Below are 22,295 nucleotides of genomic sequence, written 5' to 3' on the forward strand. Positions count from 1 at the left end.
GCAGGGAGCAGAGGACCAGATCATAGAACAGGAGAGCAGTGACTGCACTTTTCTGAGTACCAGATCATCCTGGAAGCACCCAAAACTTGCAGACCCTCAGAACCAGCCCTGAAAACAGTAGCCTGAAGCTTGGGACTGTGCCTCTCCACCCCCAGGTGAGCAGAGCCCAACTATAACAAAGATCAAAGTCAAAAAATAGGCTAAAAAGTTAAACAGTGGCCCAGTGGATACAGCACTGGACCTGGATTCAGGAGGACCTGAGTTCAAATCCGGCCTCAGACACTTAACACTTACTAGCTGTGTGACCTTGGGCAAGTCACTTTATCCCAATTGCCTCACACAAAAAAAAAAAGAAAAAGAAAAATGATTAAACAACAAAAAAGAACTTGACCATAAAAAACACCCACTAAGGTAGCAAGGAAGATGAAGACACAAACTCAAAAGAATGTGAAAACAGTTACAAACAAATCCTGAGAGAAAAATGTTCACTGGACCCAAACCCAACAAAAATTTCTGGAAGAGTTAAAGAAAGAGACAAGAGTGGTAGAGGAAAAATTGGGAAAAGAAATTAGAGTGATGCAAGAGAACAGGAAACTTTCCGAAGAAGAAATCACAGCTATCTATAGTCTTTTCAAAAAATATTCTAAATCACTATTGATTAGAGAAATGCAAATTAAAATAACTCTGACCTATCAGACTGGTTAATATGACAGAAAAAAAAAAAGAAATGTTGGAGGGGATGTGGGAAAATGGGACACTAATGCACTGTTGGTAGAATTGTGAACTGATCCAACCATTCTGAAGAGTAATTTGGAACTATACTCAAAGGGCTATAAAAAACTTTGACCCCCCAAAAAAGAAACAAAAAACAAAAACAAAAAAACTTTGACCCAGCAATCCCACTACTAGGTCTATATCCCAAAGAGATTTTAAAAAAGGAAAAGGACTTATGTACAAAAATATTTATAGAATTTCTATGGTGGCAAAGAAATTAGAAAATATGGGGATGCCCATCAACTAGGGAATGGCTGAACAAGTTGTAGCACTTGATTGTGGTGAAATACTATTGTTTTATAAGAAATGATGTGGGGGGATGGTTTCAGAAAACCATGGCAAGACCTATATGCAAAGTGAGAACTGGAAGATCATTGTGTACAGTAATAACAATGTTGTTCAATAATTGTGAATGACTCAGCTTTTCTCAGCAATACAATGATCCTAGACAATTCCAAAGGACTTGATGAAAAATGCTACTATGTACCTCCAGAGAAAACTGATGGACCCTGAGCGCAAATCAAAATATAATGTTCTCTCTCTTTTTGCAACAAGGCTAATATCAAAATGTGTTTTGCATGATTTCACACGTATAATTGATATAATATTCCTCGCCTTCTCAGTGAGTGAGGGAGGGGAAGTGAGAAAATTTAGACTCAAAATTTAAAAAGAATGGGGGGCAGCTAGGGGGCGCAGTGGATAGAGCACCGGCCCTGGATTCAGGAGGACCCAAGTTCAAATCCAGCCTCAGACACTTGACACTTCCTAGCTGTGTGACCCTGGTCAAGTCACTTAACCCTCACTGCCCCACCAAAAAAAAAAAAAGTTTGTGTGTGTGTTTTTAAAAAGCAGTTTCAGGGGTTTCCTATGACCTTTAGGGTAAAATACAAAACCACCAATCAGTGAGCATGTGTCTGGGACTTACTACGTGGCAGACAGACAAGTTGTTCGGTACCAAAAAATGTCAATCTCTGCTTCCAGAAAACTTCTGGTCAAAGGGGGAGCTAACCCGTACAGAGGTGTATCCAGATAGGACAGGAGGTAATGAGGATAGGTACCAGAGGTCAGGGGTGGGGTCAGGGTTACCTCCATTCGGAAGGTAATGTTTGAGCTGAGGAAATAAGGGGCCCCATGATGCGGATAAACAAGGAGTGCATTGGGGGGGGGGCACTGAGGTAAGAGATGAATGTCATGTGGTCAGAACAGCAAGTACCTAATCTGGCTAGACTGTAGAACACGGAATGGGGAGGAGGTAAAGAATGAATGGTGAGGCAGAGTCCAGGTTTTAAAGGCTTTAAGTGACAAACCACATAGGTGGTAATAGGGAGTTATAGGTGTTTATTGAGGAGGGGAGTGACATGGTCAGATTGGTGCTTTAGGAAAATGACTTTGGCAGCTATGTGGAGAATGCAAGAGAGGGGAGGCAGTAGAGGCAGGGAGACCAATTAGGAGGCCCCTGCAAGAGTTCAGGCCAGAGGGGATGAGGGCCTATGATAGCCAGAGCAAGGGAAAAGCCTGAGGAAATGCTGAGGGGTGAGGAATGAGAGGTCACAGTGAGGGGGCAGCTAGGTGATGCAGTGGATAGAGCACTGGCCCTGGAGTCAGGAGTACCTGAGTTCAAATCCGGCCTCAGACCCTTAACACTTACTAGCTGTGTGACCCTGGGCACGTCACTTAACCCCAATTGCCTCACTTAAAAAAAAAAAAAGAATATGGAGAAGGAGAGGTCACAGTGAGGGCAAAGAGCAGGGCTAGGGAGGTGAGACATAGGCAGATATGGAATGAAGAGCAGGAATGGTCAGAGAGGGGAGCATGGTGAGACCTGGGGGGAGGGGTGGAGATGGAAGTGAAGGAGGCAGAAGTGAGGCATCTGAGGAGCAGGAGGAACAGGGTGGGTTCAGGGGTTTAGGCAGCATCGCCATGAATGCAAAGTGTCATCTGGGGGAAGCCAGGGGGCTCACCGAATGATCACAGGAACATGAAAGGAAAAGAAGGGAATAAATGAATAGATAGATGGATGGATAACTAGCCAATGAAATAAGAGCCACACAAAATCAGCCATTTCTGTATCTTACCAAGAAAACTCTGCAGCAAGAGATAGAAAGAGCAATTCCATTTAAAATAACTGCAAACAGTATAAAATACTCGAGAGTCTACCTGCCGAGACACACACAGGAACTCTATGAACCCAATTATGAAACACTCTTTGTACAGATAAAGTCAGAGCTAAATTACTGGAGAAATATTAATTGCTTATGGGTAGGTTAAGCCAATATGATAAAAATGACATTGCCTAAATTAATTTACTTATTGAGTACCATACTAATCAGACTTCCAAAGACAGAGCTAGAAAAATTAATTACAAAATTCATATATAGGAACCAAAGGTCAAAGGAAATAATGGGGAAAAGCAAAGTAACAATCACCAGAATGATTTGGTCCTGGCTAAGAAGCAGAGAGAACAGATTGGGCACACAATAAACAAAGAAACCTAGCAGCCTCAGGTTTGATAAACCCAAAGAACTCAGGCCCTGGGGTCAACTAGCCACTTCCTAAAACCTTGGGGAGAACTGGACAGCAGTCAGGTAGAAATTACATTCAGATCAGCCCCTTACCACATACCAGATCAGCTCCAAACTGATACCTGACTTAGAAAAGATAAAAAAGACACTTTTGATTACATAAAATCAAAAAGGTTTTGCACAAAATTCTTCCATTACATAAGATTAGAATGGAAACAGTTAATTGGGGGGGAGGGGGGAAAGAGAAGGACAATCTTTCTGATAAAGATCCCATTTTCAAGATATACAAGGAGCTGATTCAAATGTGTAAGAATAAGAACTTTGCCCCAATTGACAAATGCTCTAAGGATATGAACAGACAGTTGTCAAGGGATGTAACCAAGGCTATCTCAAGCCTGCAAAGAATGCTTGGAATCACTAATAACTGCAGAAATGATAACTGAAGCAACTCTCAGATTCTACATCACACTCTTCAATTTGGCAAGGATGACAAAAAGGAGAATGAGAAATGTTAGATGGACTGTGGGAAAACAAGTACATTAAGGCAGTGTTGCAGGAGCTGTGACCAGGTCTAATCATTCTGGAAAGCAATTTAGAATACCACCAAAGTTACTAAACAGTACATGAAGCCATTACCAGGTTTATGCTACAAAGAGAGCAAAGAAGGAAGGTACATAAATATTTACATTAACTCATTTTGTGGTGACAAAGAACTGGAAACTAAGGCGCACGCATCAGTTGAGGAATGGCTGAAAAATTTGCAGCATATAAACATAACTGAATACTCTTGCGGTATAAGAAATGATGAAAAGGAAGGTTTCAGAACAACCTGGAAAGACTTATATGAACTGATGCAGGGGGAAGTGAGCAGAACCAGGAGTCATTACATTAATTCTGTAAAAACAATTTTCTGATCAACACAATGACCAACCATGATTAGAGAAGATGGATCAACAGCACTGCCCACCTCATAACAGGGAGGTTTTATGCAGAAGGAGAAATGCAGTTTTGAATATACCCAACATGGTTATCTGTTTTGCTTGACCAGACTATCATCAAATGGGCTCTGCATTTCTTCCTTTCTTTGTCTGCTCTTCCCCCTCCCCACCCCCTGCCAGTGGGGGCTGGTGGGGAGAAATAAATGCTTGATAATGAAAAACAGGATAGAAATGTTTAAAAATAAACAAAATGAAGGAAAGTATATTAGTTATGGAAGAGGAATTCTGGAGGGCACAATGGAAGAGGTGTAAAGAGTTGTAGTATAACACGGGTGGGGGAGGGATAAGGAAGAATGGAAGGTTGGGGTTAGGAGTAATATGTCCTGATAGGCAGCCTGTAATTAAGTATAGGAAGGATTGGAAGAAGAGCAAGTGGCGGGAGATTTCTGGTCAGTGGTTAGCAGCAGGTGGCTGCAAATGGAAACAGCACCAAGGCTCTGAGTGCCGGTGGTGGTGGGCACAGGTCTCCTGGCTCTGCTGCTCTCTTCCTGGAGAGAGCTGGGCACCTGCCTACACCACATTCCATCTCATATCTGCTCTTGCCTAGGCTGGTCATCCTTGCCTAGAATGTGCACCCTCCTCCCCTCGCCCTTGAGAACTCCCAGCTTCTTGCCCTGAAGATGCCGCTCAGGGGCCACCACCTTTTTTCGATCCTTCAGGGGAACTGGTCTCTCTACTACCTCCCACCTTGCCCAGGAACCTCCTCTGTATTCACTTTGGTGTATTTTGTATTCATCTACTTGTGCACAGCACACTGGGGCCCCCTAAGTGAATAAATGAATTCAGCTTTCCTTAGAGCTTCTTATGTGCCAAGCACTGTGCTATGTGCTAGGGAGACGAGCCAAACAGGCAGTCCCTTCCCCCTTCCAGAGTTCTCAATGCTTTATCTTTGTCTTTGTACAAAATGAAGGAAAGCCATTTGTCGTGCATGGCAGAGCAGAAACAGGGCTGACTTTTTGGAACCAGCGGACCTGGGTTTGAATTCTGGCCAGGCCACTTACCTTTCCTGGGGCCTGCCACCATCCCACGTCCTAAGAGATGAACTCTCTGCTCTTTACAGTCACACTCCTCCAAGAGGCCGTCTATACTTCTGTTTGGCCTCATGGCTCTGAATTTCTGACCTCATCACTTCACTGAAGCTGCCAAGGATCTCTCACTCACCAAGTCCAATGGCCAAATCCTCCTCTTTCTTGGCCTCCTTGGCAGCTAGGTGGCACTGTGGATAGGGCACTGGATGTGGAGCCTGGAAGTGCTGAATTCAAATCCAGCCTCACATACTGACTGACCACAATCCTTCCACTGGGCACACCATGGAGACTGCTTCCATTTTGTTACTCACACCTCTGCCTGGAAGACTCTTCCCATAGCCTCCCTTTACAGAAGGCTCAAAATCCCAGCCAGCTCATCCTTGGCACCAGCGCCTGCTTGGTTTTATCTTCTTCCTCTCCCCCTGCCCCTCTCCAGCTTCCTTCCCCATTAGACTGTAAACTCCCTCAGGGCAGGGACTGTCTCTTTCTTACTTGTATTCCCAGTGCTTGGCACAGTGCCACACATATAGTAGATGCTCAATAAATGTTCATCACAGGGTGTGACCATGGGCAAGTCACTTAACCTCTTCCTCAGTTTCCTCCAGTGTCAAGTGAGGATAATAATAGCACCTCCCTCTCCTCCTCCTCCTTTTCTCTCTGTCTCTGAGCTTACCAGCTCCAAGAGTTCTCCAAGTAAATGATTCCCAGATCTCTAAACCTAGCCCTATGCCCTAACCTCTGTTGTGACCTCTGGCCCAATATCACCAGCTGCCTGTTGAACATTAATCAATCCAGCAATCAATGAGCATTTATTAATGCTTACTATGTGATTAACTTCCAAATAAAAACGCTTTCAGCCTCCACCTTAATTACTCAGAAGTGTGTGTCAGGCTTAATTGCCTATTGATTGACTGACTGAAGAGCCCTTTGATCCACCTGGTGGTCTGCCCAGCCTGCTGGCCCTCTCAGGTGAGGGAGGCTCCCCAGGCCTGCCTACATTCAAACACACCTGGACAGGCCTTTGCCAGCAGATGTTGCAGAGAGACAACCCACTCAACTCTAAAATCAATGACCCCTTGAAACGCCCTAGGGTCAGAACTTGGCTCTGCTTTTGAACAGTCGACACTCATGGTCACGATGTAAGAGCTTAAAATCAGAGAAAAAGAGACCAAAGTGAGAGGAGAGGAGACCCCGGGGGAGGGGATGGAGCACGAAGGCCAAGGGGTGGGGAGTAAGTTTATGCAGGACCTACTATGTGCCAGGCACTGTGCTAAGGACTTTTTACAAACATCTTCTCTGGCACTTCTCTTACCTCTGCCCATTATCTACCGCCCAAGTTCCCAGGTAAGAATCAGTGGGAGGACAGCATCCCTCCTCCCCATGTGTAAAGACATGACAGCTGCGTGGTGAGGCAGGGGATTGGGGGTATTTCTTTGTCAGTGGCCCTACCTCAGTAGGGGCCTTGGAAGGACTGGATCTGCTCTGAGCTAGGGAGGCCGGCAGGGTTATGCTTCGCATATAAGTCACATTTCCACACTTTCACTTACAAGGGACAAGAGGTTCACACAGAGATGGCCCGAGACCCCTTACCTAGCCTGAATCCAAATCCCAGCTCTGCTGGCTGGGTTTGACCAGTCCTCTCTCCCTCTCTGAGTCCATGTCTGGCACTGTACATGAATGAATGGGTGGGACTGACTTAAGGTTCCCTGGTGGCCCTTAAGAAGTCACTCTGGGGGCAGCTAGGTGGCAGAGTGGATAAAGCACCAGCCCTGGATTCAGGAGGACCTGAATTCAAATCCGGCCTCAGACACTTGACACTTACTAGCTGTGTGACCCTGGGCAAGTCACTTAACCCCCATTGCCCCACAAAACAAAAAAAAGAAGGCACTCTGGTCTGAGAGAAAGACTTCCAAAGCCCTGGGTTCAAATTCCTTACTAGGATGATCAAGTGAAATAATATTTATAAAGCACTTAGCACAGTGCCTGACATATAGTAAGCACCATAGATGTGCATATTTCTTTTCCCCTCCCCCACTACCACTTCTACAGGCCTCAGTTTCCCTTCTGTATAAATGAGGGGATTGGCCTTGATGGCTTCCAAGGAACTTTTCAGCTCTGACAGTCTCTGGGCCTAGGATCCCTCCAATGCAGGGATGGCCTCACTCATGTGGGAGAGAGTGGGGAAAGGTCCCCAAGGAAGTGGGTTGGACGATTCCCTTACTGTCAAAGCTGATGCCACCAATGATGACTGAGCGTAGTGTGAAGCCACCAGGAGCCCACTGTCCAGCTATGCCCAGCCGCTAGCTGCATCTGGGCAACACCAACCGCCGCCCTCCGCCCCCTCATTCCCCCTCATGACCTTCTTCATGATCAGTCACCTCTCCTCTTTCACCCTGCACCACACCCCAATAGCCCATCAGTCGCCACTCTGCTGAGACTCCCTCCCTAACCATCTCGTTTACCTCTGTCCTATACTCCACTCACATATGGCCACTGCTCAGGTCCACAGCCGCAGACAACTGCAATAACCCCTCAACAGGCTTCTAGTTCCTTGGCACTCCAAGCCGTCTTCCATACTGCTGCCCAGATAGCCTTCCACTGAGCACAGCCCTGACCGCCTCAGGCCTCTGCTCAACAGCCTTCAGGGGCTCCCCATCAGGTCCACCCTTCTGGCTTGACATTGAAGCCCCTCCTAACCTGGCTCCAGATTTCCAACAAGCACATGGCCCTGAATTCCGCTGGACACTGGGCACAGAGGCCTTTCTTTCTCACGGTGACGTTTTCCAAAAGGCTGCTCAGACAAACCCCTTCCTCTGCTTCTGTACTAGGACAGGAGCACTTCTCCAGGTAAGGGGTGAGCCCCAGAGCTGGGGACAGCATACACAGGGATACCTCAGGGAGCCTGCCAACAGCTGAGGCACAAAGAGGAGCCCAAGCTGGGGTTCGGAAAGTCAGCTGGAGGCAGCAAGCATCCACTAAGGGTGAGACTGTGTGCAAAGGGCAAAAAGCGGGGCTTGGTTAGTTTGACCCCAGCAGGCAAAAGTGGGGGAAAGCTGGAGAAAGAGTGACTGGTGGGCCCAGAGGATGGCCGGCTTAGACACTCACTGGCTTTTGGACCCTGGGCTGTGTCATGGCCTCTCTGAGACACCATTTCCTATCTATAAAATGGGGGAAATCAAAGGCTTGTAGAGCAGTTGGGAAGAGAAGTCACCAGGCACCTCCTCCCAAGCCTGAGTGGAGCAGCAGCACCCCATGGCAGGCCCCTTCTCCCTTTCACAAAGCCCAGTGGTTCGGCCTCCCAGGACTGCCCACTCTCATTTTGGGATAAACCCCCAAACTCTGATGGATGAAGAGAAAAACTTTCCCCAGAATTTAAGTCCCATGGGCAGCCTCAAGACAGCCTTTATCTTCTCTTTTCCTTCAGAAGGCATTTTTTCAGTGGAAAGAAAGAGGTCGCAATGGGGAAAGTCCTCCATCCTGCAGAACAGCAGGGGGTGCTTCTGGTGCCAGAGGACAGCAGATGCCCTGATCCCACACCACTCCCCAAAGCCTGGGAGGCAGGCGGTACAGAGGCATCATCCTGACTTTTCTGCCCTCCCTCATACAGCCCATGAGGCCTGTATTCAAATCCAAAGGCTGGAAGGGCCCTCAGAGGCCAAGAGGCTTCCCTTTTAGAGGACAAAGAAGGGGCCCCTGGGACCCCTAGAACCAGACCACTGGCACCAGCTCCCTGAGGCCCTGACAGTGACTGCCCAAGACCAAGAGCCCCAGAGTGGCAGCACCCCCAGACTGCCCACCCTGCCCCCATGGGCCCCAGGGAGCAGCCCTTGGAGAAGGGACCAACTGCCACCCCCACGATGGGCAAGCCAGCCGGGTGGAGGCAGCATGTGCCGGGCAAGTCACACCACCTCTCCCCTCATTCACGTGGGGACCGCCCATCCACAGGAGCCCTCCGGACTCAGCTCAGGTCCTGCCACCATCTGCCAGGAAAAGCAACGCCTGGAAAGGGGGCCTGGGCCACCACCTCTGCAGTGCTGTCTCCTTCAATGCCCCTGGTTCATCACATGCTTCAATATCAGAGCGATTTTATCAGGGAAGAGGGCCTATCACCACTGGCTTTGATGCTGATGGCACCCTGGGGACCAGGAGACCCTTCCTTAAAGCTGAGACCAACCTCTCCAGATGGGTTGTCTCCTCCACAGGGAGGGAAGTCCTGGGGGGCAACAGAGGCCATCCAGCTCTTCTAGGTGTGTGTAATCAAGGCTCGGCCCCAAGTCTGGTGCCTGGTGAACGCTCAATAAGGTCTTGACACCATCCATCCATCCATCCATTCACTCACTCCCTCATTCATTTGTCCATCAATTCGTTCATTCATTTATTCACTCCCTCATTCTTTCAGTCATTTGTCCATCAATTCATTCATTCATTTATTCACTCCCTCATTCATTCAGTCATTTGTCCATCAATTCATTCATTCACTCCCTCATTCTTTCAGTCATTTGTCCATCAATTCATTCATTCATTCATTCACTCCCTCATTCATTCGGTCATTTGTTCATCAATTCATTCATTCACTCCCTCATTCTTTCAGTCATTTGTCCATCAATTCATTCATTCATTTATTCATTCCCTCATTCATTCAGTCATTTGTCCATCAATTCACTCATTCACTCCCTCATTCTTTCAGTCATTTGTCCATCAATTCATTCATTCATTCACTCCCTCATTCATTCAGTCATTTGTCCATCAATTCATTCATTCATTCGCTCACTCCCTCATCCATTCATCCATTCATTTGAGAGTACCAAACCTGGCAGCAGATTGAGGAGGCAGTCTCCCTGACAGCCCTGAACCTTCAAAGGTCCCCCTGAGACCATGCCTGGCTCCACAGCAGGGTTATCCCCAGGCTAGCCTAGACTCAGAGTAGCACGGACTAGAGCAGGGCCCTCAAACCATCGAAGCCAACTCCCACATCTTCCAGAGGAGGAAACCGAGGTGTAGGGAGGGAAGGGCCTTCCACAGAATCACATGGAGGAGGCAGGGTTTGGACCTCGATCCAGGGGCAAAAACTCCTTCCCTTGGAGTAGCCTGGCTCCAAAGAGCGTTACCACAGGACTCTTTCCTCTCCAAAAACACATAGGGAGGGGCCTCATGGACCATGACGGGTCTTATGAAAGGGACTTGGCACAGACACACAGACTCTCTCTCCCCCAATCCCCCCTACCCTACCTGTCCTGTGGAAGGCAAGCTGAAGGCCCAGGTCTGACGATCATCACCAGGAAAAATTGGGGGCCACAGCAACTCATAAAAGCATCAATGCACAGAGAGGATGAGTTCCTTTAGCTGGCACTGTGGCCCAGGGGCCAGGGCTCGTGTGATGGGTGGGTGACAAGCATCTGATCATGAGAGGGTTAGCTTCGCGGGCCTCAGGGACGCCTCCCAGCTCTGTGCCCCAATGGACAAAGCCCAGGCTCCCCAGAATTTGGGGTCTCCATGTGCCACCTACCTTGACTTTGGAGGAGGGGGAGGAGGGGAGAACTTCTCTGTTTCACTGCTGTCCTTGGGGAATTCGAAGGCAAAGGAGGCTGACTTGCTCAAGCCAGGCCCAGCTGCTCCCTCGGCTCTGCCGGGCTGCTCAGAGACGCTCTCTGCCCGGGGGCGCTGGCCGCAGCTGGGTGGCTCCATGTCCTGAGCCATGCCTGGGCTGGAAGGCCCTGAATTCAGCTCCCCCTCCCCCTCTTCTTCCTCTATCCTCCCCTGATAGTTCCTGGCCCCCACCTGGAAGCGAGGCCTTCTCTGGTCCCAGGAGGAAGGCTGAGCTGGCATCAGGCACCGGCTGGAGGAGCAGGAGGAGGAGGAAGAGGAGGAGGACAAGGTGTCTGTGGGACCTGGGGCAGCTGGCTGGCTCCAGGACCCATCCTTGAGCTGGGCCAGGAGAGAGACGTCTGGGGACCCCTTGCAGACCTTGGGGGGGACGGCCGGGCCTCTTCTTCCCGGGTCCTCACCCCTCAGGCCAGGCAGGCGGCTGTGAAGTGGCTGTTCCCGAGGACTGGTCTCTAATATCCCAATGGCGGCACCCTCCGGGCCTGGCCCGCTGTGCCCGCAAGGCCACTGCACGCCCACGGCCGAGTCAGGGCTGCGCAGGTAGATGGTACGTTGGTCATCCTCCATGTGGGCAGCCACGATGGTCACCTTGGCCGCCACCTGGGGGGCCACATCAGCGGGCCTGGACCCGCCTTGGCCCCAGCTGCCCCCTGCTGGGTCGTGTCCTGGGTTGTGCCCAGCCTGCTTGCCAGTGCCTGGCAGGTCGAAGGATGCTGGGCACGGTTTCTTCCTCTTGGTGACTTCAGCATAGATGGGTTCTGATGGGCTGCTTTCAGGAGGCTGGGTTGGCGACCCTGGGGATTTGCTGGGGCTGCCCCTGTATGGGCCTGAGCCCTGGGGTCTCCTCAGCTCAGGCTGTCTTGAGAGGGAGCAGTAGTCATCGTCTGTGTGTCTGGCGGGAGGGCTGGACGAGCCATCAGCCAGGTCAGCTGCCTCCAGGGCCTGGGGCAGCTTCTTCTGGGCCAAGGTGAAGGGGCAGCTGTTCTCTGGAGGGTCCTGGCAGCAGCGCTCCCTGCTTGAAGCCCAGCCCTCCTCACGGGGCGAGGTAGTCTCCTGTACACTTGGAGGTGCAGCCCCTGCCTGCCTGTACCCACATCTGGGGCCCAGTGTACCAGGAAGACACCAATCGGCAACGGAGCAGTGCTCTCCCCTGAGGTCACTGCCAGCTGAGCTCTGCAGCTCCTTGCCCGTGGAAGCAGCGGGCAGGACCCCACTCCGGGCTGTGGTGCTGCCCCCAGCCCTCTCTAAGAAAGCGGCCAGTTTCTGGTGGAAGTTCTGGTGGGCCGGGGGTGGAGATTCCTGACAGGGAGGGGTGGCACTGTCCTCGAGGCCTCCTCTGTCCTTGTTCCCTGGCCTTGCCAGGCTGGGCAGTGCCAGCTGGGAGCCGGTGGTAAGGCTGGGAGGGCCGAGGCTGCTGCTGGAGAAAGTTCTTGGGCTGTCTCCGGCCTCTGGGATGGAGAGCTTGCTGGGCGTGGGCCTCCAGAGCACCTGGGTAAGTCCAAGGGTCAGAGATGACTATTAGGGAGGGAGGGAATTGTTTATGGGATTATGGGAGAGGAGGCAGAGAGTAGGAGGGCCCTCCCCCACCCCTGCCCGAGAGGCTCAGCATAGTCCAGGGGCAGCAGTGCCAGGCCCGCTCCACAGGGAAGCGGCCACCCCCATGCTGGGCCCTCTGTCAAAGGAGCCTCCGCTCCAGGCTGGCTGTCAGAGAGCACAGAGGAAGGGGAGGGTCCCCAGGGCACAGGACTCAGCCTGCAAGGACCTCACTGGCCAAGCTCTTCATTAGACTGAAGAGGAAACTGAGGCTGCCCAAGGTGGCCAAGTGAGAGGCAGGACTTGAACCTGGTGCTTTTGACTCTAAAAGCAGTGAGTGCCCTGCCCACTCTGTCACACCTGCCTCCTCCCATTCTAGTGCAAAATCTGCATGGGGGGAGGAGGGAGGGAAGATGACTAAGCATCTATGTGGCCCCTATGGCATACCAAGCATAAACATCATCTCAGTTGTTCCTCACAACAACCGTGAGAGTAAGGGGCTGCTGTTACCCCACTTTACTGATGAAGAAACCGAGGCAGACAAAGGGGAAGTGACCTGCCCAGGGTCACACAGCCAGTGAGTGTCTGAGACTGGATTGGAACCCAGGACCCTGTGCACTGAGGTGCTCCCTAGCAGCCTTTAAAAGCATGCCCAGCCCCTGCTCACCTTACCCTTCTTAGGCCTCCTTTCCCTCCACTAAAGTACTGGGGAGCCACAACAAGCCAAGTTTCCTTCTGAGAAGGTTCAGCAGAAGGCTGAGAGGGTGCTCAGTGCTTGGCTGGGCCGAGGAGACTTCCCTTTCCCAGTTTCCTTATCTGTGAGGGGCGGGAGGAGGGGGACTGGTTGACTCTGAAGGTCAGACGGGTCGGGCTAGCCCACCTGAAAACGAGGGGGAGAGACTCCTCCCCACACTCCCCAGCCCCTCCGCTCTGGGGCTGTGAGGGAACATGGGGCATCATCTCTCTCAAGGGCTCAGACAAAATCCTGAGAGGTGGGAGAGGAGAGGCCGAAGTGGGCAGGCCTCAGACCGCCTCATTGGCCTGAAGTGGGGGGCTTCACAGTCAATGGCCCGGAAGGCAGGGAGTTCCTCAGGAGATCTGGGGAGCCCAGAGCTGGAGAGGTCGAGCCCAAGGGCCAGGGAGACAAGGGAAGAGAAGGCCACATATCAAGAGCATCTGGGGGAGTGCCTCAAGCCCAGCTGTCCCCAACTCTAGATCTACAACCAAACGTGACGGGCCTGAGCCCCGGCTCTGGAGAGTCACCTCTTCTTACTAGCTCTGTGCCCTTGGCCATCTGCCCCATGATGCTGTCCCTCACCTGTGAGGCCTCGGAGCCTGCATCTGTCCCAGCCCAGGCATCCGAGCTCTCTGTGATCATGGTGGGCTTCACTGCAATGGTGGGCTTGGTGCAGGGGGTGGAGCTGCAGCCCTCCTCCTCTGGGGGGCCCCTCCGGGGCCTGAGGGCCAGGCTGGAGGCCCCTGGCTGGACTGTGGAGGATGACTGCTGCAGCTGGTGGTCACTCTGCGAGCAGAAGCAATTCTTGCAGGAGCCCGGCTTCCAGGCGTGCTCCACAAACTCATTGCACGTGGACATCTTTGGGAGCCCAGAGGTCAGAGGGTCAGCTTGGCGCATCCTGGGCTGTACTTCCCACTAGGGTCCACACCTGTCCTTGACGGGGTCCCTGCAAAGAAAGGCCAGACATGGGCCTGATCAGTGATCCTTGAGCCCCAAACAGATGCAAGTGGCCTGCAGGCAGCTGTTGGCAGGTCCATTCACAGCTGCCATCTACTGATCAGACCTGACCAAAAGCCATCAAAGGGTCCAGGTTCAAATTCTGCTCCCACCCTGGGCCTCAGTTTCTTCCTCTGCAGAACAAGAGATCTCTGTGAGCTCTAAGCCCATCCCTGCCAGCCCACAGCCAGACACCAAACCCAGGTGGGCCAGACACTTGGCGCTCCCCATCCACCCAGGCACCAGGGCAGCTCTGCCTGATCCTTGCTCAGTTGTGTCCACCCTGCAGGCTGCTGCCCAAGCTTTCTTCTCTGATATGTGTAACACAAGCGTGGCCTGGGGGCCCAGAGCCCTCCCCTCTGGGCAGCTGGGCTTAGTGTGAACTAGAGGGGATTATGGGATTGTCAGTGTACGGTGTGTAGGGCGGGGCAGGAAGTTTGTGTGTTTGTGTGTGTGTGTGTGTGTGTGTGTCTGAGAGAGAGAGAGAGAGAGAGAGAGAGAGAGAGAGAGAGAGAGGAAGGCAGGGGATGGCCCTGCCCTGAAGCCACTGACAGTGCAGGGGGAGAGAGTGCAGGACAGGATGAATTGCAGAGGGAAGGCACACACTAGCACTGAGGACCGGGAAAACCTTCTTGCAGGGAATCTGAGGAGATGCGGAGGGCGGCATTGCTGGGGTCAGGAGATGGAGTGTGCTGGACTGTAGCACTGCATCCTAGGGGATCAGAGTGGAAGATGGGGAAGGTGGGGTCATGCAGGGCTTTGAACGCCAAGCAGAGGATTGCACATTTGATCCTAGAAGTGAGAGGGAGTCTCTGCAGTTTACCTAAGGGGCGGGGGTGGGGATGGGGGGGGGTGACATGGTCAGTCTTTGGTTCTCAGGAAGCTCCTGTGCTGGCCCGCTGTCCTCCTCTGATCTACAGCTAGGTGGTGCTACAGTGGATGGAGCAGCTGGACCTGGAGTCAGGAGGTCCCAAGTTCAAATGCTGTGGATACTAGCTATATGACCCGGGATATAACCAGGATGGATAACAGCACCCACCTCTCAGTTACTGTGAGGATCAAATGAGATCCTACATCTAAGTGCTTAGCGCAGTGCTTGGCACATAGTAGGTGCTACATAATTGTGAGCTGGCGTGATTTCCCACAGCGGCGCAGGGCTCGGCATAGGAAAGAAGCCTTCCTCCGGCCCTCTTCCACCATCCCAAACACACAACCTGGGCCACACGCCTCCTAACGGAGCCTGGGCTTGCTTCCTCTCCAAGTCCCATCTTCCCTCAGCCAGGCTCCTGCCTCTTTGGAATCCTTTCTTCTGAGCCTCTCCCACACCTAGTGTCTCACGCTGACAACAATAGTCTAGGCAGAGATCACAGCTCAGACAGCTGCTAGTTGGGCAAAGCTGCTAGGGCTCCATGCCTCGGTTTCCTTACATGTCAAATGCGAGGCCTCACAAGTCCTTTCTGGCTGGGGCTGTCTGCTCTTCGGATGCTAGCCCAGAGCAATGGCCTTACCTGGGAAGCCTGGGTTACCAGCTTCCCCTTGCCCAGCTCCAGCTAACCTGTGAAGACCGGCACCTTGCCAGCCCACATTCCATACCTCTGAGGAGAGGAGGCCTCAGCATTACGCAAGGCCCCCTCGGCAGCTGTGGGAGGGAGCCAGGGAGGCGGGGAGTAAGATTATCCCAATCTATGGGCAGCCCTTCAGGTCTGAAGCTGTGATAAGAGGTTATCAGGGTCTGGGCCCACTTCCACTGGAGGAGCTCTTGGGTTGAAGGGTGTGTTTCTGGCACTAGTGAAGTTAGTGGGAATCACTCAGGCTGGCCCATGTGAAAGGGACACAGGTGCCAGAAACAAGCAGCACCTGACCAAGTAGCCCGGGCCCTACCTAGAGTTTAACAGACCAATACAGTGGGTCCCTTCCCCCCAAAAAACCCAACTTAAGCCAGCCTGGACAGCCAGAGCCCCCAGGCCAGGCCAGGCATGTCTGACCAGGAAAGGACTCTTCTGGGGGAAGTGTGAGTGCGTGTGCGTGTGTGTGTGCATGTGTGTGCGTGCGTGTGCACGTGCACATGTGTGTGTGTGTGTGTGCTCGAGCACACACATTTCCACACCCCCCAGCTGGCCTAGGAGAGTTATGAAGGAAGTGACAGCCTTCCACCCGGGCTGGGGGAGGGACAAACCAAGCCAGGATAGTCCCATAGGGCTGCAGAGCTTTTTTTCTACCCTGGGTAATCTAATCTCCAGGCAGGAATGTCCTGGAACACCCCCTGCAATCCAACCCTGCAGCATCCCCACCCCCCATTCACACACCGAAAATAAACAACAAATCTTCAAGGTCTCTGGTGGCAAATCCCTGGGGTCCAGAAAAACCCCAAAGCCACCAAAAGGTTCCTTGGCAGTTCAAAACAGATGGCCAGGCCCAGGGGCTCCGCGGCCCCCACTCAGCAGGCTGGGCCTCTAGCAGCCCCAACTTTTAACGCCTGCTGGCTACCAGACCAGAGACGGCCAGTGAACTCTGGGCCTCAGCTTTCTCCTTTGTGACACTGGGGGGACTCAGAGCAGGGAGAGTTCAGGAGCTGTGGTGAGGAAGGAAAGGGAGGGAAGGAGCTCCTTACTGACAGGTCCCACACACCATCTCAAGGACCCAAGGACCAGGCAAAGGAGGCCAGGGGACCCCAGCTGGAGAGAGCCAGGCTGCCCGACTCTGAGCCTGAGAAGGCTGTGCCAAAGGTTTCCCCCTGCCGGAAGACCTTATCTCATACTGTTTGCCCTGGGTCTGCTCCCTCCCTACTTCTGCCAAAGAGCTCACTGGGCATTTCCCATCTCCAACCCTTTGCTGTCTGGGTCTGCCCACCCAGCCAGGGAGACAACCCTCCTTCTCCTGGAACTGGTCTGGCCCTCCTCACTTCCTTCTCTGATGTGTCCCTCCTCTGTTACTTGCCTTACAAGATAATGTCTCATTATATGGGTTTCCCACGTTCCTTGGCCTGATAGCAACTCTCCATGGAGGGCAAGGGCCCAGTGTCTGCAGAACAGATGGGAGCCCACTTGGACAAGATCTAGGACTCAAGAAAACTTAGGCCTAGGGAGGAGCACGGTGGAAAGGCAGTATGGTATAATGGCTAGAGCTAAGGGAGCCCTGAGTTCAAATCCTGCTCAGATTTCTCCTAGCCTCCTCCCCTTAATTATCTTCCTCTCTCTCTGGCCTCAGTTTCCTTCTCTGTAAAATGAGGGGGCTGGCCTCTGAGGTCCCAGCCCTCTACAGGGTGGGTGGTGTTCAAGAGCCAGGTCCGGAGCCCCAGCTGTGCCCTCCTGGCTTCCTCCCCCAGACCTAGAAGAGAGCCCCGCCCCCCCCCCCCCCCGCCGCGGCTGCCTCAGTTTCCCCGCCTGTGTTCGGAACTCCCCGGGTTCCGGTACCTCAGAGACTCACCTGCCGCTGCCGGCGGATCCCAGGCCTGGTCGAACGGAGCCAGGACCCCGGCCTCGCAGAACCCCCGGCCCGGACACCGGGGGCATTGTTCCCGGGGCGCGCAGGCGCGCGTGTGCCCGCGTGTGAGTGTGAGCGGCCCGGTGGGAGGTAGCCCCTCCGCCGCCGCCGCCGCCGCCGCGTGCACTCGCGCCGGGCCGGAGCCCCAGCCTCTAGGGCCAGCTAGCGTCACGCCCCGCCCCTCGGTCCCTCCCCCGTCCCCGCCCCCTGACCGCCCCCAGACCCGCCCCGGCCCTCAGACCGCCCCCGATCAGACCCGCCCCGCTACCTCGGCTCCTCCCCGCATCGCCCCAGCCCCCTCGGACCCTCCTCGGACCCTCCCCGGACCTCCGTAGTCCCCCAGACGGTTTCCCGCCCTATTCCCCTTCGGGCCAGCAGCTCGTCAGGGATCTAGAAGCACACCTGCAAGACCGGAGACTGTCCCATGGCAAGGCCCCCCCTCCCCTGTCAGGCTTGACCCCGTTGAGGCCCCCGAGTCGAGGGCGTGTGCCTCTCCATCCGCGGTAACTGTGCCAGATCCAACAAGACTCCGCGCTGGCCTCCGCGGAGTCCGGGTTGGCCTGGAGAGGCCCGATGAGCGGTGGGATGGGGGGGGGGGCGGCTTCTTGGGCCGGGAAGCTGAGGAGGGAGTCCTGAGGCCTCCGTCGGCTCCACCACCCTGGGAGGCTGTGACCCCTCCCTCGTCGGTTGGCCCCCTACGTCCCCAGAGACCTAAGGAAGCACCCCCCAGGACCCAAAAAGGCTAAAGCAGCTAGACCCTCCCTCCCCAACTCCGTGCAGGGCTCCGGGATTAACGGGCCTCCCCCCACCCCACCTCACCCCGCCCCCCCTTCGTTGGGTCTCATTATTCTGTGACCCTGATCAAGATTCTAGGACTCCATGGTCTCCAAGGAGGTCCCCTCTATCTCTGGCTCTGGGATCCTCAGATCCCTCAAGGAACAGATCTACTGGGGGAGGTGGAGGGGATGGGGGGTGGGGAGTAAGCACTCTAAGCACACAACCAAACTAAAGGTAGATGAGATAGTGGCAAAAGAGACAGCAAACAAGCCCAGGATCACAGCCTCACAGAGCTCCCTTTACCCCCTCACTTTACAGATGGGGAAACTGAGACTCAGAAAGAGAAGGTGGCTTATCCAAGGTCACACACAGGATACTAAGTACAGAACTGGGAGGGATGGCAGATGCTGTTGTGCCTAACCTCCTCACTTTACAGATGGGGAAACTGAGGCTCAGAAAGAGAAGGTGGCTTATCCAAGGTCACACACAGGATACTAAGTATAGAACTGGGAGGGATGGCAGTTGCTGTTGTGTCTAACTTCCTCACCTTACAGAGGAGGAAACTGAGGACCAGGGAAGACTGACTTGCTGTCACATGGTATACAGGGCAGGATTTGCACCCTGAACAAAAGGGGGGGGCGCCTTTTAGCAGGTTACTTGAGGATTTATCAGCCCTGACTCAGCCTTCATCTGCAGCAAAAGCCCAGCCTCAGGCATTGGTGAGCAGCCCCTCTGGGCTCAGGGGTTGCTTGGGCCCCACAAGTCCTGATGGAAAGAGCCAGCAAAGGGAGATGAATCTCTTTTCCTTGCTCCCCTCTTGTGTCCCTGCCCCCTTTGGACTGCCACTAACTCCCCTTCATCTTTGACCACTCCCTTCATCCCTCTGGCCATTTGCTTTTTCTGGCTCACCTGAGGACCCAGCTTCATTGGGAAAAGAGGTTCCATAGCTGGCCAGCCTCTCCAATACTGGTACAACTTTGAAAGACACACTGGTTCAGGGTCCCTTGGGCCCTTGTTGACTCCTTCTGCCACCTTCATTCAGCAGCCTCCCCTCAACCATCAGCTGGCCACCACATCCTTCTCCCTGCTTTCTCCAGGATCACAGCATTCCTCCCCTCCCCAACTACTGTCTTTGGACTTAGAGACTTCAATATTCATGTTGCTTTCCTCAGTCCTCACTGACATCCCTGCAATTTTGACACCACAGTTGCTTACCCCTTCCTACTGATCCCCCGCTTCTCTGCTCTAGTGTGGAACGACACTTTCTCCTTCCTGAAGGAGGGCTCTTTCTCAACCTCCTTCACTCAGTCATGATCCATCTCCATATCCCCAAGTGGGACCATTCCCCAAGTCTCATTCCTGGACTGCCTTTCTCTCCATCCTTTTTGTCCATGGTATCGATTCCCATGGGTTATTATGAGTTTTGGGACATGGCTCACAGTTCTTGCCTCCTTCCTAATGCCTGCTTTCTTCCTGGAAGACTTCAACATATAGAACAGCTCCCCTCAAACCCCCTCATGACACCACTCCATCTCAGTCACCCACAAGGATGGTCACACCCACAAATGTGCCTCCACATTCAGGAATGATGAAATCCCTTTATCTTACCAGCTCTTTCCTCCAAAGCTCTGGCTGGAGCCTGGGTCTCTTGGAAACATGATCTGCTCCCATGGCTTTAATGATCATTTCTCTACTGTTTACTATCATGGTAATAATAGCTAGCATTTGTATAGCACCTACTATGTGTCAGGCACTGTGCTAAGCACTTTATAAATATCTCATTTGATCCTCACAACAACCCTAGGAGGGAAGTGCTGTTATTCCCACTTTACAGATGAGGGAACGGAGGTAGACAGAAGCTAAGTGACTTATCCAGGGTCACACAACAAGTGCCTGAGGTTGGATTTGAAGTTAGGTCTTCCTGACTCTAGGCCCATGACTCTTTCTACTGTGTCATCTAGATGCCTCAAGAGGTCAATCTAATGATAATAATAACAACAATAGCATCTAAATAGCACTCTAAGGTTTGCAAAGTACTTGACAAACATTAGCTTATTCAATCCACACAACAATCCTTTATCTCCATTTAACAGATGAGAAAACTGAGTCTAAGGGATGTAAAATGATTAGCTTGGGGTCACACAGCTAGTAAGTGTTTGAGATGGGATTTGAATCCAGGTCTTTCTGGCTGAATCCCCTCTTAGCTGACTTCCCCTTTAGAAATTATTTTATACTCGGCAAGCAGGTGACAAACCTCTTTTGTAGTTTCTCTAGAAATCTTAAGAAATGATATTTTCCTCTAAAGCCCTTTCCAGACACTAGGGAAAAGGCCCAGGTAAGAAAAGTGAGTCTTGGAGGAGAAAAGGCCTTTCTTAGGGAAGTGGATTACAGAGGGAGGTGGGCTGATGACCACATTTCACTCTAGTTTCTAAGTGATCAGTGCTGTCCCCGACCCTTTTCCACTGAAAAAAGTTTGAAATCTTTTCTGGAGGGAGGGGGGAGGGGGAGTTCCTGCAGGAAATGGAATAGAGACCCAAGCTCACTCAACAATGCTGTAATGTTAACCCCAGGCCATGTTCTAACATGTTGTGACCTTTACCTGGTTCAAGATTCCTAAAAACGTTCCTGAGTGTCCCATTGGAGGGCATAGGCTACTCTGCTGCTTTAGATCTCTTCTCTCCCTCCCTCCCTCCCTCTCTCTCTCTCTCTCTCTTTCTCCCTCTCTCTCTCTCTCTCTTTCTCTCTCTCTCTCTCTCTCTCTCTCTCTCTCTCTCTCTCTCTCTCTCTCTCTCTCTCTCTCTCTCTCTCTCTCTCTCTCTCTGGCATGAATTGAACTGATGCAAAGTGAAGTGACCAAAGCCAGAAGACCATTGTACACAGTAACAGCAATATTGTTAGATGATTGACTATGAATGACTTAGCTCTTCCCAGCAACACAAAGATTCAAGACAATTCTAAAGGGCTCACGATGGAAAATGCTCTCTACCTGCTGAGAAAGAGCAGATGGAGTCTCAATGTAGATTGAAGCAGACTATTTTCATTTATTTTTTTCACGGTTCTTTTCTTTTGTATTTTTTCAGTTGAATTAAATATCATTCCTCTACTAAAAAACATTCAGGTGTTCTCCCACTGTTTTAAGAAGGAAGTAAATAATCATTTATTAAATACCTACTATGTGCCAAGCATTCTGCTAACTACTTTTACAAATATTAGCAAATATTGATACTCACAACAATCTCGGAAGGTAGGTACTATTATTATACCCATTTTACAATTGAGGAAACTGAGGCAGACAGAAGTTAAGTAACTTGTCAGGTCACATAGCTAGTAAGCATCTGAGGACAGATTTGAACTCAGTTCTTCTTCACTCCAAGCCCAGCACTCTCTCTATTGGACCAGAAAGATAAACTTTTGATTTTGGCATTCCCTTGTTTAAGCCTAACCTTCCTTTTCCAGCTTTGTCTCTGACTACCCCACCATACATACTGCAGTCTCCCTACTTAACTGGATTGCTCTCTGTCCCAAATTCTTGTTCCTATCTTACCTCATGCTGTTCTCCATTTTGAAATGGACTTACAAATTACCTCTGCAAGAGATTCCCATTCTTCAACTTTCAACTTCAGAATGAAATTCTGAAGACACAAGAGAAAATAATTCTAATGAGGAGGAAAAAATAGAATTTGTCTGAAGAGACCTATGTGGATGCATAGGGAACTTGCCAGATCATCTAGACTTTATTTATTTATCTTTGATTTTTTTTACCATTAATTTGAAAAATTATTTCCTCAAAACTATTTATTTATTTTAAACATTTCTAGTTCCACATTGTCTTCCTCCATCTACT

At 51.8% G+C, this 22,295-nt stretch overlaps 1 protein-coding gene across 1 annotated transcript in view; it reads right to left on the minus strand.

The window, feature by feature from the left end:
* The window catches only part of PRAG1 (PEAK1 related, kinase-activating pseudokinase 1), a 44,839-nt gene extending 27,044 nt beyond the window's left edge, over nucleotides 1-17,795 (minus strand). The window contains exons 1-3 of the mRNA XM_043969527.1: nucleotides 17,618-17,795; nucleotides 13,778-14,141; nucleotides 10,829-12,414 (exon numbers count right to left, since the gene is read on the minus strand). Coding sequence (XP_043825462.1) covers nucleotides 10,829-12,414; nucleotides 13,778-14,092 — 1,901 coding nt within the window. The 5' untranslated portion in view covers nucleotides 14,093-14,141; nucleotides 17,618-17,795. The remainder of the gene's footprint in view (nucleotides 1-10,828; nucleotides 12,415-13,777; nucleotides 14,142-17,617) is intronic.
* Nucleotides 17,796-22,295: the final 4,500 nt, after the last annotated feature.

This window comes from Dromiciops gliroides, chromosome 6 (assembly GCF_019393635.1).
Source record: "Dromiciops gliroides isolate mDroGli1 chromosome 6, mDroGli1.pri, whole genome shotgun sequence".
Taxonomy (NCBI): Eukaryota; Metazoa; Chordata; class Mammalia; order Microbiotheria; family Microbiotheriidae; genus Dromiciops; species Dromiciops gliroides.